At 40.9% G+C, this 21,356-nt stretch overlaps 1 protein-coding gene across 1 annotated transcript in view; it reads right to left on the bottom strand.

Annotated features, from left to right (window-relative positions):
- Window positions 1-217: 217 nt before the first annotated feature.
- Window positions 218-21,356, bottom strand: part of IGBP1 (immunoglobulin binding protein 1) — a 34,329-nt gene continuing 13,190 nt past the window's right edge. Inside the window, exons 4-6 of the mRNA XM_040467686.1 lie at window positions 16,968-17,047; window positions 16,181-16,293; window positions 218-709 (exon numbers count right to left, since the gene is read on the bottom strand). Coding sequence (XP_040323620.1) covers window positions 564-709; window positions 16,181-16,293; window positions 16,968-17,047 — 339 coding nt within the window. The 3' untranslated portion in view covers window positions 218-563. The remainder of the gene's footprint in view (window positions 710-16,180; window positions 16,294-16,967; window positions 17,048-21,356) is intronic.

Genomic DNA, 21,356 nt, shown 5'->3' with positions numbered 1-21,356 from the left:
ACACCTGCCCCTTGTCAAGCCATGTTGGGTTATTTCACAGTGCTATGGTAGGAAGGAGAAAGCAAGTGCCAGCTCATCTGGGTGGTTTTGATGCTGGGAAAATCACTGCCCACATCAAAGATGACCAGGATCCCCTTCAGAAGCCCGGGGACCCACAGTTGACTCTCTCCCCCTCAAAAAAACAAAGAAACAACAACAAAAAAACCTGATACCTCAATTTCTGCAGAGGCTCCTGTAATAGAAGGGACTTTATTATTTTTTTTTAAGATAATTCATACAGCCATTGATTATACAGAGCAATTTCTCAGTACTTTTGTCTTTCTACTTAAGAAATTGGAAATACACCATGATGAGGATGATAATGCCAAAACAAGATTGCTGGCTCATCGCCTAAAGTACAAATACATACTTAAATTGGCTGACACTTTATTGAACACAAAGCAAGATTAAGCATCTTTTCCTCCATTTAACACAGCTGAAGCAGGAGTCCAGGGAGAGGAAGACAGTACGGCTTTCCTTGTTGCAGAAGGTGTGAGCCCCTGTAGTCCCGTCTTGTGGGAAGACTAACCCATGTTCTGTCGGTTGCCATACCCTCTGGGATGGGTGTCCTTCCAGTCATCCCACTCCCGAGCTCTGTGGAGTGTGTGTTCATCATCTTCTTCCTTCTTTTGTTCCTGATCTTCATGTTCCTGAGCAGTTCTTTTGAGCTCTGCCAGAGTGGAAAAATGGGAAAGCAGGGGTGAGGAACTGAGGGAATGTCAGGAGCCTCGGCTCCACTCTGAACACAGCTGCCCAAAATGAGAACAAGGACTAGTACCTAGCTGCCTACCCCAGGGCCAGCAGAGTCTCGGAGGATACTTCTATTACTTAATCAGTGACATGTTAAATGATAGATAAGAAACGATGCACTGAGTGGTTTTCACAAGAAGGCAAAAACATAACAGTTGAATTCTCAAAATCAGTTCTATATTGGGAAAGAATTCTTGCTGAAAAGGCCAAACACCACCCCTTACACACACACACACACACACACACACACACACACACACACTCCAAAAACACCAACTGCCCAACAGAACCCCAGCAAGCCAAAAACACTAAAGTAAAAAATATTTATGATTTACTGATTTATGGTATGTCTGGAAGGAGGGACTGCAGGTGACTTTTTCTCCTCCATCCAGTTTATTACAGTTCTACAGTTCTGTGTGTGTGTGTGTGTGTGTGTGTGTGTGCGCGTGTGTGTGTCAAATTGTAAATCACAGGGCAGTTGAACCTACCAGAAACGAGTATCTGTGCTATTTGACACTTGTTTGGAACAGGGTCTGAAATCCAAAAGGCACACCCAAAAGAAATTAAACCAACTGCTACATCCCTCTTTTGCATTAATTGTGTTTTCTCTTTGCGAGGTAAAGGAGCGTTTCTTGGCTACCCTGACTTCGCCCACGAGAAAGATGCTCATTACTATGATAACAAATGAAATACATGGGAATCTAATCTCTTCCAATCTGATCTATGTTTTTTTTTAACACTTTTTATTGTGAAATAAAAGATACTGGAAATCACACAAAAATATATATAACTTTAAGTTTTTATAGGGAGGCTATACCTTTGTAGCCTCCACTTGGGCCAAGAAATAGAGCTTCTGGGGGCACCTGGGTGGCTCAGTTGATTAAGCATCCGACTTCAGCTCAGGTCATGATCTCACAGTTCGTGACTTGAAGCCCCGCACTGGGCTCTGTGCTGACAGCTCAGAGCCTGGAGCCTGCTTCAGATACTGTCTCCCTCTCTCTCTGCCCCTCCCCTGCTCATGCTCTCTCTCTCTCAAAAATAAAAACCTTTAAAAAAGAAAAGAAATAGAGCTTCTGTACTTATCCCAAAAGCTTCTTCAGGAGCATCTTCCAAATAGGAATGCCCCCTTTCTCCTCCCAAAAGGTAACCACTAAACCAACTTTTATAGTAATAACTTCCTGGAGTTTATTATAGCTTTACTACCCAAGTGTGCATCCCTAGACACCAGAGTTGTCCACTTGTACATTTTTGTGCTCAATGATCTTTAGTACAGAGTTGTGAAACTATCAGCGAGAAATGATTTCCTTTACCTCAAAAAGATCCCTTGTGCCCACGTTCTGTTGATTCCCTTTCCTTCCCTCCTCATAGCCCCTGGCCGCCAGCAATCTACTTTCTGTCTCTATAGATGTGCCTATTTTGGAAATTTCACATAAACGGGATCAAACACTATACGGTGTTTGTGTCTGCCTTCTTTCGCTTAGGCGTAATGTTTTTAAGGTTAGTCTTACTCATTTAAACATGTTTTCCGATCAGGGCACCTGGGTGGCTCAGTTAGTTAAGCATCCAACTTTGGCTTGGGTCATGATCTCACAGCTCGTGAGTTCGAGCCCCTCGTCGGGCTCTGTGCTGACAGCTCAGAGCCTGGAGCCTGCTTTGGATTCTGTGTCTCCCTCTCTCTCTGCTCCTCTCCTACTCACACTCTTTCTTTCAAGAATAAAAAATAAAAACATTAAAAAAATATGCAGTCAAAAAAATAAAAATGTTTTGTGATCTTCTTAATCTACAGGCACCAATTCCATCCTTTTCTTTCCTTACAAGTTATCTATTGAAGAAACTGGGGCATCTGACCTGTATAGTTTCCCCAAATCTGGATTTTGCTGTGTACTTGTGCTGCAGTCCAACAGGGTCTTCTGTATTTCTGCACATTGGCAAGTGGATACAGAGGCTTGATCTGACTCAGGGTTGAGCCCTTCCACATGACTCCAGCTGGTGCTGTATTCCCTCATCAGGTGGCACATAACATCTATATCTCATGTGTGGTGATGTTAGCAATTGACACTTGATGCCTGGACTCACTGACTTTCTGGAGGTTTCAAAAAGTTGATACTCCTCATTTTAACATTTCTTTTTTATTAACTAGAATGCTTTTATGAAGACAGGCTTCCCCTCATCTCCTATGTAGTTACTCAAGAAAAAAAGATAGGGGCGCCTGGGTGGCGCAGTCGGTTAAGCGTCCGACTTCAGCCAGGTCACGATCTCGCGGTCCGTGGGTTCGAGCCCCGCGTCAGGCTCTGGGCTGATGGCTCAGAGCCTGGAGCCTGTTTCCCATTCTGTGTCTCCCTCTCTCTCTGCCCCTCCCCCGTTCATGCTCTGTCTCTCTCTGTCCCAAAAATAAATAAAAGTTGAAAAAAAAAATTAAAAAAAGAAAAGAAAAAAAGACAATGTAAATGCTTCTTTCACTTTGTTTACCACTTGCGAAGGTAATCAATTGGTTCCTTATCATCTTCTGAAATTGAACAATTTCTACTTTAAAATATAATTATGACTCATGGATTTAAATATATATATTTTAAGTAGGCTTCATGCCCAGTGCAGAGCCCAATGTGGGGTCTGAACTCACGACCCTGAGATCATGACCTGAGCTGAGATCAAGAGTTGAATGCTTAACCGACTGAGCCACCCAGGAGCCCCAACATATTTGATGGGTTTTAACCCACTGCAATGATTTCTTACAAAATAAGTAAATAAGCTTTTAATAGTTTTATATTTACAGAAAAATTTAGAAGATAGTGTGGAATTCCTATACATCTGTACCCAATTTCCCCTATGATTAGCATCTTACACTACTTTTTCCCTGAGGTTTTATCTAGTGTCCTTTTTTGGCCCCAGGATCCCATCCAGAGCGCCACATTACATTTAGTCCTCTGTCTCTTTAGTCTCATCTTGGCTGTGACAATTTCTCAGATATTCCTTGTTTTTGAGGGCCTGAGCAGTTTTGGTGAGTGCTGATCAGATATTTTGCAAAATGTCCCTCAATTTAGGGGTACCTGATGTTTTTCTCCTAATTAGACTGAGGTTATGGGTTTTGGAAGAGAATATCATAAAGGCTGAAGCACCCTTCTCATCACATCAAATGTAGGCTACACAACCATCAACGTGACTTCTCACTGTTGATATTAATTAACCTGGATCATCTGAATAAGAGCATTTGTAAGGTTCCTAACTGTGAAGTCTCTCAGTCCCCTTCCACACTGTAGTCTTTGGAAGTCACTAAACAGCCCATACTTAAAGGGGAGAGGGAGTTGTGCTCCATGTCTTTGAGACAGGAGTATATACACAGATTATGTAGCACTTTCCTGTCTCTTCTCCATTTATTTATGTCATCATTTATTTCTATTGCTATAGACTTAAGGATATTTATATATTTTTTTGGTAATCCAATACTGTTATTTTCCCACTCAAATTCTTCGAGTTTTGGCCAGCAAGAGTTCTTTCAGCTGGCCCTTGTGTCCATTAACATACTTAAATTGTTTTGTTTTTTGAGTCCTTCTTCATTTTCTAGTACTAAAAGATTCTTCAGGGTCATCTTGTTTATTCTCTGCCTCAGCCTAGAAGCAGCCATTTCTCTAATGGGCTCTGGTTTTTAAATTTTTTTTTTAACGTTTATTTATTTTTGAGAGACAGAGCATGAACAGGTGAGGGGCAGAGAGAGAGGGAGACACAGAATCTGAAATAGGCTCCAAGCTCTGAGCTGTCAGCACAGAGCCGGACGCGGGGCTCGAACTCACTGACTGTGAGATCATGACCTGAGCCGAAGTCGGACGCCTAACTGACTGAGCCACCCAGGCACCCTGGGCTCCGGTTTTTTAAAATTAGAGAATGATATTAGAAACCCAAATTTGTGCCCTGGATGTGCTTGTTGCTACTGACAATTACCCTTTTTGAAGCCAAACTGTCTCTGGCTAGTGGAAACTTTCAAATTGGCTTCTGAGTCCTTTTGATAGGAGCCTAGTTGTCTTTCAAAATGTCTTCCGTGTCTTTTTTTTTAAGGATGTATGTATGTATGTATGCATGCATGTGTGTATGTATTTAGAGGCAGTAAGGAGAAAAGGCAGAGACGGAGAGAGAGAAATTCCCAAGCAGGCTCCCCACCATCGGCACAGAGCCTGAACTCACGAACTGTGAGATCGCAACTGGAGCCGAAATTAAGAGTCAGATACTTAACCGACTGAGCCACCCAGGCGCCCCTCTTCCCTATCTTTCTAACAAGATGCTTCCAGCTCATCTTGTACATTTCCTGCCCCAGACTTGGAATTAGCTATTTCTCTAAGACATCATGGTTTCTTTTAATGGGAATGGTATTTCAAGACACAAGCTGTATGCGTGTATTTACTTATAAATAAAATTTCTCATGAGCTCCTATTCAGCACTTTATTTCTAACTTAAACTTTTTTGAATTTCATCTGTGTTCTTCCACACTAAAAGTCTTACTTTTCTTTTTTTTTTTTTCAACGTTTATTTATTTATTTTTTTGGGACAGAGAGAGACAGAGCATGAACGGGGGAGGGGCAGAGAGAGAGGGAGACACAGAATGGGAAACAGGCTCCAGGCTCTGAGCCATCAGCCCAGAGCCTGACGCGGGGCTCGAACTCAAGGACCGCGAGATCGTGACCTGGCTGAAGTCGGACGCTTAACCGACTGCGCCACCCAGGCGCCCCTAAAAGTCTTACTTTTCAAAGACAGAAGATGATAGAATTAGACTATCTCATAATTACATTATTTCACACACAGTCTTAGAATAACACTAACGTTGTCACCAATGTAATTGCTGAGAACAGTTCATTATTTTTTGCATATGCTTTCCCCAATTCTCCATTTAAAAAAATAGTTGTACTGTATCTACATTATCTGAGCACTGAACATATAAACATTACATACTCTACTGTCTCCCTGTTAACCCCTATTTAGTCTTGGTTCTACAAGTAACTAGTGCTCACCACCAGTACTTAGTTGAGGTCTTTCTCATCATTTTGGCTATCTGAAGCTCATTCTCTAGTAAATTCCTTAGGAAGGGATCCTGGGAACAGTAAGTATTTCCTGAGCTCCTCTATGTTGATAAATGTCTGTACCCTTTATACCTAACAGTTTTACCTGATATAGTGTCCTTGGCTCATATTCTTCCCCTTGAGTATGTTAAACATATGTTACTCCATTTTATTCTGGCATAAAAGCGCTGGTGTCACAAGAGCTTAAAATCACAGGCTATTTTTGCTGAAATGTCTAAGGCATTTTTTCCTCTTCTTTAAAGTCTAGTAATTTTATTATAACATGTCTTCTTGTCAGTCTCAGGTACACGGTGTGCTTTATCAAATTGTATCTTTTTTTTTTACCACCAGGAAAGTTTCCTTAACATTAGTTTTTGGCATTTATTCTTTCTCCTTGCTTTGGTTTTCTTCTGTAGATAATCCTATTACCCATAAGCCAGGTCTTCTCTGCTATCTTTAACACTGCCCACTTTCCCCCAACCCCCAGTCCTGTTTATCTTTGTTTTTTATGTAAAACATTTTCTTTTTTACCTTAGTAAGGCATTTTCTGGTTTGTTCACCCATTCTTGCTTGTTTCCGGTCTAGCTTTTACTTCTGAAATAATTCTTACGTCTCCCAAGTTGTCACCGCATTTCTGTGTTTTATGAATCCTGATTTGTATGGTTCTCCTATGTCTTACACAGTTTTCCTAATGCCTTCCAACTAATTTTCAAACAGTATATATTTTTTAGCAGTAAAAATATATTAAATGTTTAAAAACAGCATATATTTTAGATTTGTTGTTTTTTTGAGTGTGTCTTTCTGGAATGCTTTTGATTCCCCCCCCCACCTTTATAATAATTTTGTGTGGGATCTGACCTTGATAATTTTGTGTTCAAATTTTTTACAGCTTTATTGAGACAGATTTCACATACCATAAACCTCAGCCATTTAAAGTGTACAGTTCAGTGATTTGAGGATATTCAGAGCTGTGCAACCATCACCACCATCTGTTGTTCATTCCTACGTGTAAGAAGCTTTCCTGAACTTTCAGAAAGTATGGTTCAGGGTAGCTTTTCTCACTTCATGGAGGCTCCCTTTCTGCTATTTGTATGTACGTTAAAGAGATAAGATGACTCTTGCTTCATTGGAGTTCTTGGCTCCAGTCCTCTCTCCCACTTTCATCTGACCCTTCTCTTTCCTTTTTTAAAAAATTTTTTTAATGTTTATTTTTGAGAGACAGAGTGTGAGTGGGGGAGGGGAGGGCGGGCAGGCAGACACACACACACACACACACACACACACACACACACACACACAGAATCTGAAGCAGGCTCCAGGCCCTGAGCTATCAGCACAGAGCCCGACACAGGGCTCAAACTCACAAGCCGTGAGATCATGACCTGAGCTGAAGTTGGATGCTTAACCGACTGAGCCACCCAGGTGCCCCTCTCTTTCCTTCTTTATGGTCCCTGTTCTATTCAGTTTCAATGTTACTGTCAGCAATTTCTCCTTAGTGTGGGACCTTGTCTTGGAAGCAAGATCTGCTGGGTCATTTTCAAGAGTTCATGGAAGATTAGACTTCTCCATATCTTTCGGACCCTCTGGTCCTTTGTATTTACCCAGTTTTTGTTGAAGTGAAAAACCCCTCCCATTTCAACTGCTGTCCTTAAACTGGACTGCCACATGCTTAGTGAGTACTTGTTTGCTGTTTGGGGATTCTGCTGTTTGTCAGCTCTTTCAGATGATCTGTCAATGCTTCCTGCTTTCTCCTACACAGATGCCAATCACATGCTCATCTTGTGGTTATGAGTGACTTGCCCTTACTGTTTTTCTTGTGAAGTTCATGGGGATGTGCTGTCGCCTGGCTTATTGAAAATGTTGCTCATGAGGTTTTTTTGGTGTGTTATTATTGAAACATACATGTACACATAGACACAAACATAGCATTGCCCAAAAAAATTTCACATCTGAACACATCCATGTAATCGGTACTCAGATTAGATGCAAACACTAACTCCACAGAAGTCCCCCTTAGGTCCAATTCCACTCATGATCCCCCACTAAGGGTAAACATTATGCTGGCCTTTGACCAGCATATACAAGTTTCACCTGCCTGTGTACTTTATATGAATGGAATCCTATAGTATATCCTGTTTTGTGTCCGGCTTGTCTCAGTCATAATTACATTTGCAAAATTCTGCCATATTTGCCACTGGTACCTCAAAAACTAGAGTTAGTTTAACTTTTGCTAAACAATATTTTGTTATGTCAACACACCAGAATTTCTTTATCCATTCTATTATGTAAAGGCATTTGAGAAGTATCCAGCTTGGGGTATCACAAATAATGCTGCTATGAACATTCTTGCACAAGCCTTTTGTGGACATACAGTCTCATTACTCTCAGGTATGTACCTATGAGCAAAACCGCCAGGCCATGAGGGTACACATACGGGCGACCTTTGTGCATCACCACCACCACCTCTAGATTCTCTACGTCTTTATTTTTTCTTTTCTTCTATTTACTTTGGGTTTCTTTTGTTCTTGTTTTTCCCAATTTCTTAATGTAGAACCATAAGTGATTAATTTTCTCTTTCTCTTTTTCCTAACATAAGCACTAAAAGTCCTACATTTCCCAGTCAGCACTGCTTTAGTCGTATGCCACAAATTGTAATGTATTTTCATTGTTACTCAGTTAAAAATATTTTCTCACTTTCTTTGTGATTTCTTTTTTGACCCATGAGTTATGTAGAAGCATGCTTTTTAATTTAAAAATATTTGGAGGGGTAGGGGCACCTGGGTGGTCTCAGTCAGCTGAGCTTCTGACTTCGGCTCAGGTTATGATCTCAGTTTGTGAGTTCGAGCTCCACTTTGGGCTCTGTGCTGACAGCTCAGAGCCTGGAGCCTGCATCACATTGTGTCTTCCTCTCTCTCTGCCTCTCCCCCACTCATGCTCTGTTTCTCTCTCTCTCAAAAATAAACATTAAAAAAATTAAAAAAAAGTATTTGGAGGGGCGCCAGGGTGACTCAGTCAGTTAAGCGTCCAACTTCAGCTCAGGTCATGATCTCACACACAGTTCGTGAGTTTGAGCCCCGTGTTGGGCTCTGTGCTGACAGCTCAGAGCCTGGAACCTACTTTGGATTCTCTGTCTCCCTGTCTCTCTCTGCCCCTCCCCTGCTCATGCTGTCTGTCTGTCTCTCTCTCAAAAATGAATAAATATTAAAAAAAAATATTTGGAGCGTGCCTGGGTGGCTCAGTCTGTTAAGTGTCTGACTTTGGCTCAGGTCATGATCTCGTGGTTTGTGGGTTTGAGCCCCACACCAGGCTCTCTGCTGTCAGCACAGAGTCCACTTTGGATCCTCTGTCCCCCCTGTCTGCCCCTCCCACATCGTGTTCACTTTCTCAAAAATAAAATAAGCATCAAAAAAAACCCCTATATTCTTGGGAATGCAAATTGGTGCAGCCACTCTGGAAAACAGTATGGAGGTTCCTCAAAAAATTAAAAACAGAACTACCCCACGACCCAGCAATTGCACTACTAGGTATTTATCCAAGGGATACAGGTATGTGGATTCAAAGGGGCACATGCACCCCGATGTTTATAGCAGCGCTATTGACAATAGCCAAAATATGGAATGAGCCCAAATGTCCATCGATGGATGAATGGATAAAGATGTGGTATATTTAATATAATATAATGGAATACTACTCAGCAATCAAAAAGAATGAAATCTTGCCATTTGCAACTACGTGGATGGAACTAGAGAGTATCATACTAAGTGAAATTAGTCATAGAAAGACAAATATATGACTTCACTCATATGAGGAATTTAAGATACAAAACAGATGAAAAGGGAAGCAAAAATAATATAAAAACATTACTTTTTGTTTATATATATACAAATATATATAAGATATATATAAGATCTTAAGATATATATACACATTAAATATAGATTTATATTTTATAATTTATATATATTAAATATAAAGAAACAGAGAGTTGCTGAAGGAGTTGTGGGAGGGGGGGATGGGCTAAATGGGTAAGGGGCATTAAGGAATCCACTCCTGAAATCATTGTTGCACTATATGCTAACTAACTTGGATGTAAATTAAGAAAAAAAAACAACTATAGTCTAAAAATATTTGAAGACTTCCTAGGTATATTGTTATTGATAATTCCATTGTGTCAGAGAACATATTTAGTGTGATTTCAATCCTTAAAACATATTGAGACTTATTTGATGGCCCAGAATATCATCTCTTGGTGAATGTACCATGTGCATTTGAAAAATGGTGTATTTTGCAATTGTTGGATTTATTGTTCTGTAAATATAAAACAGGTTAAGGTGGCTGCTAGTGTTGTCCAGATCATCTACATCCTTACTGATTTTCTGTCTAGTAATTCTTTCAATTAGTTACAGAGAAGTATTAAAATCTCCAACTATGAGTGTAGATTTGTCTATTTCTCCATTTTGGTCTGACAATTTTTAATTCTTGTAATTTAAAGCCTGTTATTAGACATGAAGATGTTTATTACTGCTAGATCTTCCTGATAAATTTCCCCTTTTATTGGTATGAGATGTTCTTGTTTACATCCAGTAACACCTTTTGTCTTGAAGTCTACTTTATCTGACTTTACTGTAGCTACAGCTACAGCTTTCTTATGCTTACTGTCAGCATGGTATATTCTTTTTCATCTTTTCACTTTTAACCAATCTGTGCCTTTACATTTAAAATGCATCTCTTGGGGTGCCTGGGTGGCTCAGTTGGTTAAGCGGCCGACTTCGGCTCAGGTCATGATCTCACAGTCCGTGAGTTCGAGCCCCACGTCGGGCTCTGTGCTGACAGCTCAGAGCCTGGAGCCTGTTTCAGATTCTGTGTCTCCTTCTTTCTCTGACCCTCCCCTCTTCATGCTCTCTCTCTCTCTCTCTCTCTGTGTCTCAAAAATAAATAAATGTTAAAAAAAATTAAAAAAAATAAAATAAAATGCATCTCTTGAGGTGCCTGGGTGGCTCAGTTGGTTGATTGTCTGACTCTTGATTTCGGCTCAGGTCATGATCTGATGATCTGTGATCTCACGAACTGTGAGACCAAGCCCTGTGTCGGGCTCTGTGCTGACAGTGCAGAGCCTGCTTGGGATTCTCTCTCTCCCTCTCTCTTTACCCCTCCCCCACATGTGCTCACTCTTGCTCTCTCAAAATAAATAAACATTTAATAAAATCAAATGCATCTCTTGTAGACAGCATGTGGCTGAATCTGAAATCAATTTCTGATTTCTAATTTGGAGGTTTATTCCATTTAAAGTAAGACTAATTACTGATATTACTGGAATGGGATCTATTATTCTGCTATTGGTTTTCTGTTCACCGCATCTATTTTTCTTGTTTGTTTCTCTATTTGTTCTTTTTTGCTTTCTTCTCTTTTAATTTCTCCACTGACTTTATAGCTTTGTCTATCTGCATTATTTTTAAAAACAAACAATACACAGTGTTGCCATATACTTCCTGCCCCCACAGAGGCATAGATTCCCCCACAATCAGCATCTTGCACCAGAGTAAAATACTTGTTACAATCAGCAAATCTACACAGACACATCAGTATCATCCAAAGTCCATAATTTATGTTAGAGTTCATTCTTGGTGTTGTACCTTCTGTGGGTTTGGAAAAATGTATACAATGACATGTATCCACTAGTATACATACAATAGTTTCACTGCCCTAAAAATCCTCTGTGCTCCACCTGTTCATCCTTCCTCCTCTAACTCCTGGAAACCACTGATCCTTTTACTGTCTCTCCAGTTTTGCCTTTTCCAGAAAGTCATATAGTTGGAATTGGATTAGCATGTAGCCTTTTCAGACCAGCTTCTTTCACTTAGTAATATGTTATTTAAGGTTTTTCCAAGTCTTTCTATGGCTTGATAAGCTCATTTTTTTTTTTTTTGTAGCAATGAATACTATTCTATTGTCTGGATGTACCACACTTTATCCTTTCAAGCTACTGAGGACATCTTGGTTGCTTCCAAGTTTGGCAATTATGAATAAAGCTGCCATAACCACTTGTGTGTAGGGTTTTATGTAGACCTAAATTTTCAACTCATTTGGGTAAATACCAAGGAGCAGGATTGCTGGATTGTCTGGTAAGAGCATGTTTAAGTTTTGTAACAAATGGTCTTCCCAGGTGGCTGTACCACTTGGCATCCTCATCAGTAGTGAATAAGTCCCCGTTGTTCCATACCCATGTCAGCTTTTGGTGTTGTCAGTGTTTTGGATTTTGGCCATTCTTCTAGGGGTGTAGTGGTATCACTGTTGTTTTAATTTGCAATGCCCTAATGACATATGATGTTGAGCTTTTCATATACTTATTTGTCCTCTGTAGACCTTCTCTGGTGAGGTGTCTATTCAGGTCGTCTGCCTATTTTTTAATTGGGTATTTGTTTCCTTATTGTTGAGTTTTAAGAATTCTTTGTATGTTTTGGAGAAGAGTCTTTTATCAGATTTGTCTTTTGCAAATATTTTCTGCCAGTCTGTATCTTGTCTTCTCATTCTCTTGAGCCATTATTTTTTTAAATTTTTTTTCAACGTTTTTTATTTATTTTTGGGACAGAGAGAGACAGAGCATGAACAGGGGAGGGGCAGAGAGAGAGGGAGACACAGAATCGGAAACAGGCTCCAGGCTCCGAGCCATCAGCCCAGAGCCTGACGCGGGGCTTGAACTCCCGGACCGCGAGATCGTGACCTGGCTGAAGTCGGACGCTTAACCAACTGCGCCACCCAGGCGCCCCGATCCATTATTTTTTAAGTGGTTGCTCTAGGTAATACAATATTCCTTCCTAACTTCCCAGTGTACTTGGAGTTAATACCGAACCATGTCAGAGACAGCCTCAAAGATGGACTCTATCTGTCTCAGCCTTCTGGTATTCACGCTATTCTGTAGTCCTCTCCCATACTATGTGACCCACAGAATATGACAGAAGTCATGGTATGTCACTTCCAATGTTAGGTTATATAAGATACTGAGGCTTCTGTCCTGGTCATTCTCACTCAGATCATTTGCTTTGGGGAAAGGAAGCTCTTAGCTGTGAGCAACCTCAGAGAACCACAAGGGGAGGCCCCCTGCCAATAGCCACATGAATGATGAGTCCATGAGTGGGAAGCAGATCCTCCAGCCTCAGTCAAGCTTTCAGAAGACTGTATAGCTTACGTGTCAGCTGACACCCTGACTGCAACCTCAAGAGATCCTAAGTCAGAGTCACCCAGTAAAGTTGATCCTGGATTCCTCACCCTCAGAAAATATGTGAGACAATAAATGTTTATTATTTTAAGTTGCTACATTTTGCAGTAACCTGTTACACAGCAATAGATAATATGTACCACTTCACATAAAACAGAAGAATCTCACAAAACAAGATCCCATTTACTCTGTTCTTTTTGCTATAGCCATCATATGTATTCCATCTACATACATTATAATCCCCACAGGACGCTATTATAATTTTTGCCTTAAGGAAGCCTTTTTTCAAAAAGCCCTTTCAAAAAGTTGGGAGGGAGATAGTCCTTTGTATTTACCCACATAATTACCATTTCTGCTGCACTTTATCCTTGAATATCCAAGTTTCCATCTGGTATCATTCCCTTTAGCCTAAAGAACTTCCTTCAGAATTTCTCATAATGCCAGTTTCCTGGTGAAGAATTCCTTCAGCCTTATCAGAAAATGCCTTAATTATGCCTTCATTTTGATGTATATTTTCACTGGGTATAAAATTCTGGAGTGACAGGTCTTCCTCTTCCCCCAAAACTTTACAGATGTTGCTCCACTGTCTCTGGCTCCCACTGCTTCTAATGGGAAGTCAGAAACAACTCCTATTGTTGTTCTTCTAAATGTAATGTGTACTTTATCCCTGGCTGCTTTCAAGATTTTCTCTTTTCCTTTGGTTTTCAGCTGTTTGACAATGATGTGCCTATGTGTGGCTTTCTTTGTATTTAACTTGCTTGGGGCTTGATACAATTTCTGAATCTGTAAATTTGTGTTTCATTGATTTAGGGAACATTTCAGCCATCATTTCTTCAAAAAAATTTTTTCCTGGCCCCTTCTCTGTCTCTCTCCTTTCCTAATGGTATTTCAACTGTACATATCGTGGACCTTTTAACCTTGTTCCACAGGTCACAGAGGCTCTGTTCACCTTTTTTTTTTCCAATTTGTTGTTTGTCAGACTAATTGGAATTAATCTATTGTCAAATTCACTGACACTTTCTTCTGTCACTGCCAATTTGCTATTATTAAGCTTATCCAATGTTTGTAAACTTCAGATACTGTATTTTTCAGTTTCAGAATTTGTGTATAGTTCACACTTCTCCACTGAGAGTTCTTTCCTTTCTTTTCTTTTTTTGAGCATGAAAATAAAATCTTTATTTTTAGTTATTACTCACCAATAACAGAAAGTTAGGTTCACAGTTTTAGCTCCTGACACAAAGTGAACTAGGAGGCAAATCTACATCCATTGGATACAACTAAATGGACCAACTTTTTAAAGTTCAGGCTATCTTGAAAGCTTGCAACACACCAGATATCACTGTATTCTCTAGGGACAGAATGTCAGCAATGGCTGACACAAAGTAGAACTTGTGAAGTGTTTTTGATTGGAGGTGTTTCTATATGTTGCTAAAAATTGAGAGGTTTATCAACATGTTACATGTCCAGGAACAAGTTAGGATACTTGAAAATCCAACCACAATGATTTAGGAGCATGTATGTTGTAATCTCAAGAGGGTTCAAGAGTCCATATGGGCTACATTAATACTTGTCTCCGGGTAGCAGGTACTGTTTGTAAATACAAAGTTAGTGGATAATAGATATTATCTACTAAGACTTCTTATCTTCTCACTTATTACAAGCATATTTTCCCCTGTCCTTGAACATGTAAATAAGCTGCTTTAAAGTCCCTGTCTGCTAATTTCAGCATCTGTGTCATCTGGGGTTTGTTTCCACTGATTGCTTTTCCTCTTGAGCAGAAGTCCCATTTTCCTGTTTCTCTCTATGTATAATAGTTTGGAATTAAATCCCAGACTTTGTGAATGGTATGTTGTAGAGATTCTGAGTTCTGTTTCATTTTAGCAGGCACTTCATTTGTCTAGAACCAAAATTCCAAATTCTATTTCCTCTGCACTGGGCAGCAGCTGAATCCTCCATTGTTACTTTAGCCTTATCTAGAGCACTTGGAATCTATCCTGGGCACACATAGCTTAGGTGTCAGCCTGAGATTTGGGCAAGGTTTATACAGAGAATCAGGGCTCCTCCTCTGAGGTTCTCTCCTTTATGAGATATCATCTCATTTTTCAGTTGCTATGGTCACCTTGAAGTCATTTCTCTCATTCCTCAACCAGTAAGGCTGTAAGTTTCTATCCAAGTTTCACCTACCCCCACATCACAGTAACTGCAGACTGCCAGTGGGTGAGAAGATGTAAGAAACAGGAAACCCTTTCAAATGACTTCTCTTCTCTTCTCTTCTCTGTGCTATAGTGGAAATAGCACTGGAACTGGGGGTTTTAAGACCTGAATTCAAATCCTAGCCTGGCCACTTTCTAGCTATGTTGTGTTTGGGTACGTCAGTTCTCAGACACCATTTCCTCATCCTAAAATGGGGATAAGGATGTTTGCTTCATAGCGTTGTTAACAGGATCAAATGATATAAGAAACAGGCTCAGAGGGGCTAGGTGATGTCCTATCTATTAAGTAGCAGGAGTAACTGGTTACCCCAGGTTTGTCCACACTTTTTCTAATATACCATGTTGCTTCCATCTTTATAGGGACACCCGTCTCCACCTCTCCCTTCCAAAGATGACTCCAAGTATGTACTGTGATCTAATTACCGAATTGGACACCAAGAATACAGTAAGTCAAAGTCCCTGTCTTCAAGAAATTCCAAGTACCATTCCCTTCTTCTAAGTGTTGACTACTCTCCAGTCTATGTCTGCTTTTGGTCACTCTCTAGTTCCTTTAGGTAGAGGTTTTATTTTCTTCAGTTTGTAATTATTATCTGTGGAAGGGATTGGCCTGATACAACCTACTCTGCCATTACCAGAGGTGCAAGTGCAGTCCATGGATTTGTGGTTTTGCTATCTAGATGCTCAGTCTGTTTTTATGCCACGACATCTAGAAAGATTCCAGAATCATACAGCTGCTCCCTGCATCTTTCCCAAATCATCTGCTATTTATCTTAATAATAAATAACATAAAATATTGCCTAGAATCTCTGTTCAGATTCCTTCTGCTCCTAAAGGGCAATAATACTTGGTCTGAATTTAACTGCTAGGGAGTAAGGGACCAATAATAGTATAACTGCTTTCCTCCTACCCCTTCATACCTGGTGTTGTCACGGCTATGCCCTGATCTGGTAATGCTCCATATTTCCGATGCTGATCATACCAGTCATTCACTGTCATAGATGCCAGGCTTGGATAACCAGCTCCAAATACTCTGCAAGAATCACACCACATTTAGAAAACTAAACACGCACAGCACTACTAAAAAGCCTCTTCTCTTTAGTGACAAAGGCTGCGTTTATTTCATCCTGGCTCCCCTGCCCAGCTATCTTCTGAGGAGCTATGTAAACTGGAGGATATGTAACAAGAAGCATCCAGGAAGGGGCATTATAGTCAAGAGCTTTCACGAGAAGATAAATAGCTCAGGATCATCGCTCAGAAAGCAAGCCCAGAGGCCAGTGTCCCACAAAGCAGATGCTTTGTATTTATAGTTGGTGGGTCTGAACAGTACACAGAGGAAAGGAGACTTTCCTGCCACCCAATGGAAGAGTGTCTTCTTTCAAGAACTCAGAATTAAATCCGAAACAGGCCAATATGTCCTTTTGAAAACTGTAGCTGAAGGCAATGGGAAACAATTGAAGTGTACAATTCTCCACCAGATTCCTTTCCTCTGTATTATTTTTGTTAGTTTTCTTTTGAGCCTACTTTTAAGCTTGAGTTTGAGTGACATGTCTGATGAAGACAGACATATAGAAAATATTAGAGGTAACTTCGCATTGATGAAAGAACAGCCACCACAGATGAGGACATGGCCTTTTAACATGCACTGTAACTGAACCATAAAAGCAGGGTGCCTACAAAGGCAACCCACTTTTTAGTACTACCTACTTGGCTTGGGTCATGTTCCGAGTGAGAATAAAGGGTTTCATTGGAGGCCTGTCTTGAGGAGGTGAGTAAGAAGTTCGTACCTGGAAAGGAAATTCATTATCAGAAACACATTTGCCATTCTGCTTACCCCATGATACAGGCTCTTAAGGCTTCAGGTGCCTGAAAAGCCGTGGATTCAAACGTTGCCCACTCCCTATTTATCAGTCTCTAAGATACAACAGCAGAATACTAGTGGTGGAGGCTGTTTAGCTCCCCTGAGTACCTTGCTGAAAAGGGAGGAAAAGAAAGTTCTCCCAGAAATCATCTCGCCAAAAGTAAAAAATCATTTGTCTTTAAAATATTCCCCTCTAGGGCAGCCCGCTGGCCAAGCAGAGCCCCCGAGTCTGGCTTGCAAAGCGGAGGGGCCGGACGGAGTGTGTTCTGACAGCAAGCGGGACTTAACATCTGGAAGGTTATAAGCTAACAGCTCTGCTCGGAGAACGGGAGGTCTGGAGGACAACGGGAGGGAGAGTTGTTGAGCCCGGACGACAGAGCGCAGCTTGGCGGGGAACAAAGGCTCTCGCCAGCGCCATCTCCCTCGCCCATCCCCCAACCAAAATCCCAAAGGGAACCAGTTCCTGCCAGGGAACTTGCTTGCACCGCACAAACACCCAACGCTGTGCTTCTGCGGAGCCACCCCTCTGGCAGCGGGTCTGACTCCCTCCTGGTGCCGCAGGGCCCCTCCCGAAGCGGATCTCCGAAGGAAAAGCGAGCTGAGCCTACCCCTCCCGCCCCTGTGCAACTTGCCGATCCACCCCAGCTAATACGCCAGATCCCCAGCACCACAAGCCTGGCAGTGTGCAAGTAGCCCAGGTGGGCCACGCCACCCCACAGTGAATCCCGCCCCTAGGAGAGGGGAAGAGAAGGTACACACCAGTCTGACTGTGGCCCCAGCGGTGGGCTGGAGGCAGACATCAGGTCTAACTGCGGCCCTGCCCACCAATGCAAGTTATTCAAGACAGCACAGGGGAAGTGCCCTGAAGTTCCGCACCACTCCAGGGACTACCCAAAATGACGAAAAAGAAGAATTCCCCTCAGAAAAACGTCCAGGAAATAACAACAGCTAACGAACTGATCAAAAACGATTTAAACAATATAACAGAGAGTGATTTAGAATAATAGTCAAAAATTAATCTCTGGGCTTGAAAACAGTATAAAGGACAGCAGAGAATCTATTGCTACAGAGATGAAGGGACTAAGGAACAGCCAGGAGGAGCTAAAAAAATGCTATTAATGAGCTGAAAAATAAAATGGAGACAACTACAGCTCGGATTAAAGAGGCAGAGGAGAGAATAGGTGAACTGGAAGATAAAATTATGGAAAAAGAGGAAGCTGAGAAAAAGAGAGATAAAAAAAATCCAGGAGTATGAGGGGAAAATTAGAGAACTAAGTGATGCACTAAAGAGAAATAATCTACGCATAACTGGTATTCCAGAGAAGGAAGAGAGAGAGAATGGTGCTGAAGGGGTACTTGAAGAAATCATAGCTGAGAACTTCCCGGATCTGGGGAAGGAAAAAGGCACTGAAATCCAAGAGGCACAGAGAACTCCCTTCAGATGTAACTTGAATCGATCTTCTGCACGACATATCATAGTGAAACTGGCAAAATACAAGGATAAAGAGAAAATTCTGAAAGCAGCAAGGGGTAAACGTGCCCTCACATATAAAGGGAGACCTATAAGACTCGTGACTGATCTCTCTTTTGAAACTTGGCAGGCCAGAAAGAGTTGGCACGAGATTTTCAGTGTGCTAGACAGAAAAAATATGCAGCCGAGAATCCTTTATCCAGCAAGTCTGTCATTTAGAATAGAAGGAGAGATAAAGGTCTTCCCAAACAAACAAAAACTGAAGAAATTCGTCAGCACTAAACCAGCCCTACAAGAGATCCTAAGGGGGATCCTGTGAGACAAAGTACCAGAGACATCGCTACAAGCATGAAACCTACGGACATCACAATGACTCTAAACCCATATCTTTCTATAATAACACTGAATGCAAATGGACTAAATGCGCCAACCAAAAGACATAGGGTATCAGAATGGATAAAAAAACAAGACCCATCTATTTGCTGTCTACAAGAGACTCATTTTAGACCTGAGGACACCTTCAGATGAGAGTGAGGGGATGGAGAACTATTTATCATGCCACTGGAAGTCAAAAGAAAGCTGGAGTAGCCATACTTATATCAGACAAACTGGACTTTAAATTAAAGGCTGTCAGGGCACCTGAGTGGCTCAGTTGGTTGGGCGTCCGACTTCGGCTAAGGTCACGATCTTACAGACCGCGAGTTCGAGCCCCACATCGGGCTCTGGGCTGATGGCTCAGAGTCTGGAGCCTGCTTCCGCTTCTGTGTCTCCCTGTCTGCCCTTCCCCCGTTCATGCTCTGTCTCTCTCTGTCTCAAAAATAAACATAAAAATAAATAAATAAAAAATAAATTAAAGGGTGTAACAAGAGATGAAGAAGGGCATTATATAATAATCACAGGGTCTATCCATCAGGAAGAGCTAACAATTATAAATGTCTATGCGCTGAATACAGGAGCCCCAAATATATAAAACAATTACTCACAAACATAAGCAACCTTATTGATAAGAATGTGGTAATTGCAGTGGAATTTAACACCCCACTTACAGAAATGGATAGATCATCTAGACACACGGTCAATAAAGAAACAAGGGCCCTGAATGATACATTGGATCAGATGGACTTGACAGATCTATTTAGAACTCTGCATCCCAAAGCAACAGAATATACTTTCTTCTCGAGTGCACATGGAACTTCTCCAAGATCGATCACATACTGGGTCACAAAACAGCCCTTCATAAGTATACAGGAATTGAGATCATACCATGCATACTTTCAGACCTCAATGCTCTGAAGCTTGAAATCAACCACAGGAAAAAGTCTGGAAAACCTCCAAAAGCATGGAGGTTAAAGAACACCCTACTAAAGAATGAGTGGGTCAACCAGGCAATTCGAGAAGAAATTTAAAAATATATGGAAACAAATGAAAATGAAAACACCACAATCCAAACGCTTTGGGATGCAGCGAAGGCAGTCCTGAGAGGAAAATACATTGCAATCCAGGCCTATCTCAAGAAACAAGAAAAATCCCAAATACAAAATCTAACAGCACACCTAAAGGAAATAGAAGCAGAACAGCAAAGACAGCCTAAACCCAGCAGAAGAAAAGAAATAATAAAGATCAGAGCAGAAATAAACAACATAGAATCTAAAAAAACTAGAGCAGATCAACGAAACCAAGAGTTGGTTTTTTGAAAAAATAAACAAAATTGATAAACCTCTAGCCAGGCTTCTCAAAAAGAAAAGGGAGAGGACCCAAATAGATAAAATCATGAATGAAAATGGAATGATTACAACCAATCCCTCAGAGATACAAACAATTATCAGGGAATACTATGAAAAATTATATGCCAACAAACTGGACAACCTGGAATAAATGGACAGATTCCTAAACACCCACACCTTCCAAAACTCAATCAGGAGGAAATAGAAAGCTTGAACAGACCCATCACCAGCGAAGAAATTGAATCGGTTATCAAAAATCTCCCAACAAATAAGAGTCCAGGACCAGATGGCTTCCCAGGGGAGTTCTACCAGACGTTTAAAGCAGAGATAATACCTATCCTTCTCAAGCTATTCCAAGAAATAGAAAGGGAAGGAAAACTTCCAGACTCATTCTATGAAGCCAGTATTCCTTTGATTCCTAAACCAGACAGAGACCCAGTAAAAAAAGAGAACTACAGGCCAATATCCCTGATGAATATGGATGCAAAAATTCTCAATAAGATACTAGCAAATCGAATTCAACAGCATATAAAAAGAATGATTCACCATGATCAAGTGGGATTCATTCCTGGGATGCAGGGCTGGTTCAACATTCACAAATCAATCAATGTGATACATCACATTAATAAAAGAAAAGAGAAGAACCATATGATCCTGTCAATCGATGCAGAAAAGGCCTTTGACAAAGTTCAGCAACCTTTCTTAATAAAAACCCTTGAGAAAGTCAGGATAGAAGGAACATACTTAAAGATCATCAAAGCCATTTATGAAAAGCCCACAGCTAACATCATCCTCAATGGGGAAAAACTGAGAGCTTTTTCCCTGAGATCAGGAACACGACAGGGATGCCCACTCTCACCGCTGTTGTTTCACATAGTGCTGGAAGTTCTAGAATCATAAATCAGACAACAAAAGGAAATCAAAGGCATCAAAATTGGCAAAGATGAAGTTAAGCTTTCACTTTTTGCACATGACATGATATTATACATGGAAAATCTGATATACTCCACCAGAAGTCTGCTAGAACTGATACATGCATT

This window comes from Herpailurus yagouaroundi, unplaced genomic scaffold (assembly GCF_014898765.1).
Source record: "Herpailurus yagouaroundi ecotype Mexico unplaced genomic scaffold, PumYag 67569, whole genome shotgun sequence".
In the NCBI taxonomy this organism is placed as follows: domain Eukaryota; kingdom Metazoa; phylum Chordata; class Mammalia; order Carnivora; family Felidae; genus Herpailurus; species Herpailurus yagouaroundi.
This window is presented reverse-complemented; position numbering and strand designations above follow the sequence as displayed.